The 7500-nt window shown below is 51.7% G+C and overlaps 1 protein-coding gene across 6 annotated transcripts in view; it reads right to left on the bottom strand.

The window, feature by feature from the left end:
• Window positions 1-7500, bottom strand: part of pax7a (paired box 7a) — a 46786-nt gene that overhangs the window by 1073 nt on the left and 38213 nt on the right. For 4 of the 6 annotated variants that reach the window (XM_030375820.1, XM_030375823.1, XM_030375825.1 and 1 more), the window contains one exon: window positions 1067-1328. In XM_030375820.1, the coding sequence (XP_030231680.1) occupies window positions 1067-1328 (262 nt within the window). The remainder of the gene's footprint in view (window positions 1-1066; window positions 1329-7500) is intronic. The other 2 variants (XM_030375821.1, XM_030375824.1) reach the window with 1 other exon arrangement.

Raw genomic sequence — 7500 nt, 5'->3', positions numbered from 1 at the left:
CACACCACACACACACACACACACACACACACACACACACACAAACACACACACACTTACTGCACTTGTGCAGATTCTTAAGCAACAAGTGAGGAACGTCACCAAATAAACAAACAACACACATACACACACGTTTAGGATAGCACACTCCTAAAACAGCAACCCTTGTGTAATGACGCTACAGGAAGAAACAATAGCTCTTCTCTACATGCTCACACACACAAACACACACAGTCAAAGTGCTTGAACTGGTGGTGGCCGACCAAGGAAGTGTGCTCTGTTTTACCTCTCATGAAGGACGTGAAAGCATCAGTCAATTATGCTAATCTAATAAAGCAAACTCTTTCCTGCCTTAAGGGTCTCTGTTGTCTGTTTGGTGAGTGAAGAGAGAGGGGAGAGAGAGAGAGAGAGAGAGAGAGAGAGAGAGAGAGAGAGGGAGAAGGAGAGAGGAGAGAGAGAGAGAGAGAGAGAGAGAGAGAGAGAGAGAGAGAGAGAGAGAGAGAGAGAGAGAGAGGGGGGAGAGGTAGACAAGAGGACACATTGGCCCCTCAGGGCCAGTCTTCGCCTTTGAAGTGGCCCTCTCCTCGTTCCCATCCAAGTGGAATAGGGTGTGACTAAGCTAGGTCCCTAGAAGGATATGTTTTTATGTGTGTGTGTGTGTGTATGTGTTTGTAGGTTGGTGTGTGTGTGTGTGTGTGTGTGTGTGTGTGTGTCTGTGTGCGAGTGTGTTTGTGTGTGAGGGGGGGGTGGGGTCTTTATGAGGAGCACGTGTCTGCTTCCACCAATAAAATGTGGTCAAAGGTCAAAGGAACTCTGTGGCCTGGAAGCTGGGCATCATTTCCTTTTTAGGCACAAAAACCCCAACACATCAACTTCAACACACACACACACACACACACACACACACACACACACACACACACACACACACACACACACACACACACACACACACACACACACACACACACACACACACACACACACACACACACAAACACAAACACACACACACAGGCACACACAGGCACATTCAAAGTGTAAGTATGTTTTGGGGTCGACCTACTGAAGTACTCACTCTGCCCATACTGGCTGTACTGGTAGCCGGCGGCGACGGGGTCCACGCTGTAGCTGCTGGCGCTGTAGGTTGGTGGGCAGTAGGACTGGGAGGAGGCCAGGCTGTCCACCCCCTTGATGGAGTCGGAGCGCTGGCTGCAGCTGGCCGAGATGGGGTTGGAGCTGTCCAGGCCGCCGTGCAGCGGGGAGATGGAGAAGTCGTGCTGGGACTGGGAGGCCACGCCCCCGGGGTTACTCAGGATGCTCATCACCTGGGGGGGGGGGGGGGGGGGGGGAGACGGGACGTTTAGATCGACAACATACGGCTACAGCTTTATCTGCAACCTTGTCTATACCTACTTTTATATATGTACATCCATTAGATAATATATAAACATACATATGACGGATGAAAGCAGTGTTTAAAGACAGCTTGTAACTGCTGAAAAACCAGCAGCATCGTACTAGCATAGTGTTTCGTCAATTGTTGGTACTTGGGATCAGCCTGAAAGATGCAAAACAGTGTCCAAAATAACGCGCAAGAAACGCTGAGAAATTGAGAAGGTACGTACAGTATTTCACATAGATACCAAAGAAACGGTAGCGCGCAAAGCAACACTCCTTGTGTCATTTAATACCGAATTCCGATTCGCACCAAAGTTTGTGCACGCGCGTGTGAACGTGTGCGCAGAGTGGATGGCTCTCCCCAGTGTTCAGCCCAGAGAGGCCTCGCTGAAGGACACGAGGACGGGGCGGAGCGCGCCCAAGGAAACAGAAAGGTCGCCGGCGCTCAGAGACTAGGGGAGAGAGTTCTTCCCATTACAGCTTGGCCCCGGCGCCGCTGCCAGCGAGGCGCTCTGCTGTGGGACGGAAGGGGTCCCAGGGTGATAAGAGAGAGCCCTGCCGACGGTGCCAGACGGGACCCCCGGTCCGGGAAAACGGCAGGCCCGAGCCTCAGCCTACAGCACAACAAGCACCGAGGGAGTGCCTAATCCCTCGCCCCCAGCCCCTCTGTCTCATGAATAGTAATGGGCTTGGAAGTGCTGAATGATCCCCTCTTTAGATCCACACACAAAGTGAGCTCCATGCACTCCCCCCCTGCCCCCCCCCCCCCCCCCCCCCCCAAGCCCCCCTTGCCCCGCTTCGCCTCCTCCTCTGCCAGCGGAGGACCAGGCCCGGCGCAGAATGCTACAGCATCCGCCTCGGTCCTCATGCAGACACAAACGCGCCCGGTTCAGGGCTGTGGATGTGATGGAGAGAGACGCTCATCACACGTGAAAGGCACGCTCAAGAGCTACTCCACCCCAAGAGAGAGCCGGAGACAGGACGACCCGACACACAACAACACACACAACCCCTCTCCTAGCGGGGGCCCCCACTGGAAACAGAGGCCCCCCGGAACAGAAGAGAAACGAACGGCGTCCAATTCAGCTTTCTAATAAAACGAGGGTGATACTCAAAGGGGAAGTTGAGTCTACAGGGGTGGGAAAAAGGGCAATTGTCCCACACATGCTTAGCCCCTATAGCGAGGGAGCCGTCCTCCTCAACATCAGGTTCACGTTGGGATTCGCTATGCTGAGCTGGCCTTTGGCCTGCTGGCTGCTAAACCAATTAGCCCATCGTGGAGGTAGTTACACAGGGGTGATACCAGCTCCCCCCTGCCTGCCCTCGTGCACGCTACACGATGCTGCACACACACACACACACACACACACACACACACACACACACACACACACACACACACACACACACACACACACACACACACACACACAAGCGCACACGCGCACATCCGTGAACACATGAACACATAAAGCGGAAGTGCTAGCAAGAGTAAATAGTGGTGGAGACAACGCTGAGGACGCTAAGGAGATATAACGGCGGCGGCAGTGACACCCTGGACACATCGGGCTCACGGTACACAGCTGAACCAACACAGGGGAAGACCAACCATACTGCTGCAAATTAATCATATCTCTGAGAGCAGGGTCTCCCAGGAAATATGAAGCTCTTCAGAAACATAAAGGTCCGGTTAGTCATTTCCACATGTTAATTCTATCAGGACGTAAAAGAAAAAACCATTGGCCCCCACCCCTCCTCCATCTCCACACATGCAGACGCTGAGCATGTGACATGCATCCATAAGAGAGGGGAGATTCATGACCTCCTTTATGCATGACACATGTGATGCAGCCCCCCGCCCCCCCAAATTGAACAGAGGAGGAAAGGAAGGGAAGGAGGAGACAGCCAGGAGAGGAGGAGATCAGAGCTGAGGAGGAGGGGAAGGAGGGGGGAGGGGGGAGAGGAGTGAAGGAGAGGGGGGAGTTGAGGAAAGTAGAGTTGAGGAGATGGGGGGTGGGGAGGGGAGATCAGAGCTGAGGAGAGAAAGGGAAAGGATAGGAGGGGTGAGGAGGAGAGCAGAGGGGAAGGGGAGAGGGCGTCCTGATGATGGCTGTGGTGTAGGCCTCTCTGTGGGGAGTGGGGATACGGCTGGTCTTGTTGAGGGTCCAGGGAGAAATATAGCTCAGAGGCATGACTTCAATTAAGTTATTGGCTAATTGAAAGTGGATTATATCTCTTGTCTTTCTATGAAAGAGAAAAGCACTCAGCATCGGCACTGATGACTATATTTAGGTTTTATAAAAACCTTTCCCGATATACCACTCATTTATACTGCTTGATATGCTGAATATAATCAAAATGACTTCATGTCATGTTTCAGTATGATGATTTTTCTTCTGAGGCTGAAGCCATTTTTAAAAAGCAGTGCTGTGTACTTGGCTTGTCCTTCTGAAGAGCAGATTCTGTATAAATTATAGTTTTGCCGGAGGGGTTAAGGTAAGCCACTCCCGTTTTGGAGTGGCTCGTGTTTGCTAGCAAACGCTAATCCAAGATAAAAATCAATGCTAATTCACTTCTTTCTAATCTGATTAGACTGCACATAGACATTTTCCTGTGCATTTTTAAGTACAAAATGACATCCATTATGTGAATTTGTACTTTGGATAGTTTTATCATCTTCCCGGATACTTCTGCTTATAATTGTATGCATCATGCCGAGACCTATAGCAACTCTTCTCCTAGAAATGATAGATGGTACAGTTATTGCTATTTAGCAGATACTGTATATCTTTTTTGTGTAATGGCCACAATGTGACAAACATTAAGGGATAAGGACTGAGGATTGACAAGGTATTGTCAGTATTGTTAGTATTGACTGGATCTACGATGAGAGGATTTGTTTATTGTACTTTAAATCCCACAAAATTATTAAATAATTTCTCCTCTGAATTACTATTTTATACTCATAGCATACACATCCTTAATCTAAATCCTCCCTGTTCCTCAACTTCTGTCTCCCTCTCCCCAGCTATCTTCTCCGTCCTCCCCCTCTCTCTCCCTCTCCCTCCATCCCTCCCTCCCTTCCTCCCCCCTCCCTCTCTTCTCTCTCCTTGCACGCAGCCTTCTCCTTTGCTCAGAGAGTTTGTTTGTTGTGTGACTTTGTGCGAATGCTGCTCTGGGAGATAATGTGAGGCAGGACCTAGTTTAAAGGACAATGCTCCAGGGCCTCTTCTCTTCCCTCCCCTGCACCCCCCCCCCCCTCCCACACCCTGAGCACCCCCTCTTCCTCTCCTCCTCTACAGACAGATTACTTTACAAATAATAATAAAAAAAAAAAAGTAATTAATTCTCACAACTTCTGAGCCCCTCGCCAGCCTGCGGCAGACCGAACGGGAGAAGTGCAAATTGATACAATGTGCATCCTTTCAGATAAATAAATAGCACATTGGAGACACAGAAAAGGGGCTCTTTTGTGGCGAGATCATTTTGTTCACGTTACATTCTGTTTTGTTTTGTTTCTGTGAATGGTTGACGAGTCGTTCTTTGTTAGCGTCCCTTCCAGTGTAAAACCTCTAGTCTCCGACATAGCCGGAGCCCGGAGAAACGCCAAGCACCGGAACATGTGTGTTCCTGACAAGTGGGCCGAGGAAGTCAAACGGTACATGTAGGAAGATATGTTCTGACAGCTTCAACATTTTAACAGCAAACCCCAAACACAACGACTTGTTTTGCCTAGCTTCCATCTAACACCTGCCTTGTGGAAACAGTGGGCACACGAGATGGGGGCAAGGGAACGGGGGGGGGGGGGGGGGGGGGAGTTGGGGTACTTAACGCCACATTTAAACAATACGGCTAAAACAGAGAAAATATGATATGTCTCTAGGAACGTGAAGGAGGAACGGAGCGAGGTAGTTGACGGTGGTGTTGGTTGCGGTGGCAGCAGCAGGGGGCGTTGGGGGCGGATAGGGGCAGGCAGGAGGGGCGGGGGGGGGGGGGGGGGTGATACTGAGGAGAGAACAGTTAAAAGTGAGCGAGAGCAGCGAGCGAGGAGAGAGTGGCGGGTACAAAGCCTCCTGCAGCAGGACCGGGCTGGCCCGAGGGCAGCAGCCTGCCTGGAGAGCTGATAGCAGCGGCAGCAGCAGCAGCGGCGGCGGCGGCAGCAGCAGCAGCCCCCTTCTGTTCCCTACCACCGGCGCCAACACACCCCACTCCACAAACACCCTTAATCTGCGCAAGACTGGATTAGTTCCTCTGTCACCGATAGCTCCACTCCCACCCCCCACACCCACACACCCCGCCCGCCCTCCGTTCTGCCCAAATCAAATGCCCCCGAGATGTACCTTTAAGTTAGGCAGGGGTCACCGGGGCAGAGCCGGGCGTCAGGAATAAGCGCTGGCGATGTCTGGAAGTTATCTGCGCGGCGCAGAGCGCGCCCGGTGGACCTCGCCGTGCGATGGGCGCGCTTGATAACGGCCTCGGCCGGCGCTGATTAAAGATCCCCGGTGATGCCGCTGGATTTTTTTTTTCCGATCAATATTTGAAGGCCAGCCCTGCGGGCGTAATGACGGGGGACGGAGGCGCGGCGGGTAATTCTCTCAGAGCGAGGGCTGAACCTGATACGGGCTCGGGTAATTGTCTGACTCTCTGAGAAGGGAGGAAGTGTAGATTATTGAAAAGTATAATGTGGTAGAAAAGTTTTTTTTTTTTTTAGGAGACGACGTCCATCTCTGTTACTTGCAAGAAGGAACCCCCGGCTTGCCCCCCCCCCCCCCAAAAAAATGGAATATCTTAATTTCTTTTTGGAAATCGTTTGTAAAAGAATAAATAGGAAAAGAGGCAAGTTTGAAAAAAACATCAGGGTCGTTCAACGTCAAAAGACTTCTGCTCCCTGGAATGTCCCACCCCGCCCCGCCCCAACCCCACCCCTATCCTCCCCCCTCCATCCCCACCACACACTCCCCCCCTCCTTCAGATGAGGGGCCGGCCCAGCGGGCAGCGAGGGCCCCTCATCTGAACAGACAAAATGACTATTTAAAAATAACAGTGATTGCATAAATTGAATTAGAGCAGTTTGGACACGGTGGGGGTGGCGTCGGGGGGCTGTGGGGGATGAGGGAGGGGGGGCAGCAGATGACGGGCTCCGGCCCCTGCGTGTCAGCGCGTTAATTGGCCCCGGCGCGTTAATAAAAGCTGAAAAGTGTCTTCCGTCCGGCGCTGAGAGAGACGGCGGTGGAGGGCGAGGAGGAGGAGGGGAGAGAAAATAGGCTTTTGAAGAATGCAGCAGCAGGGAGGGGGGGGGGGGGGGGGGGGGGGGCTGCTAATTGTGTTCAATTAAGTGTCTGATTGGCAATGACAGAATCTGGGCGTTGACAAGGCGACCACAGATGAGGACGATTATGGGGCGCAGGAACAAGCTGTCACTCCTCAGTGCGACGGCCAGCACACACAACAACACGCGACAAACAAACACACACACACACACACACACACACGCAAACAAACACATGGAACACACACAAACAAACATACCGACCCAAACCGGCTCCGTTGAAGAAAACTGCGTTTCAAAGTAATGTTCAAAATGTTATGGCAGTCTACGTCCTTATGGCTGTTGTTGGAGTTAGTTAGAAACACAGTGATTCATGGAGAGAGAACTCCAGCCCGATGCTACTGGCCCTGTGCTCAGTGAGGCACAGCTGCTTATATTACCCTTCCTGCCGGGCTGCACTAAAGGCCTGCGCCCCTGCACTAACCAGAGGTTAATACGCCGTCTATTGGGCTGCAATTGGAGTACGTGTGGAGAGCACTCCTCTATTCTCTGCTAGTGATATGCTTGAGTAACTATGGGATGGATTCAGCCACTGGGAACAAGAGAGACCCCCATTAAACACACACACACACACACACACACACTCATTCACACTCACACGCACATGCATGCATACAAAAAACACACACACACACACACACACACACACACACACACACACACACACACACACACACACACACACACACACACACACACAGACTTCAACGTTCACCACTTTGCACCGACGCCTCTACTAAATTAAACTGCAAATTTTCTGATTCCAGGAG

Source organism: Gadus morhua, chromosome 13 (assembly GCF_902167405.1).
Source record: "Gadus morhua chromosome 13, gadMor3.0, whole genome shotgun sequence".
In the NCBI taxonomy this organism is placed as follows: Eukaryota; Metazoa; Chordata; class Actinopteri; order Gadiformes; family Gadidae; genus Gadus; species Gadus morhua.
Note: the sequence above shows the minus strand (reverse complement) of the source record. Positions and strands in the feature narration are given on the sequence as shown.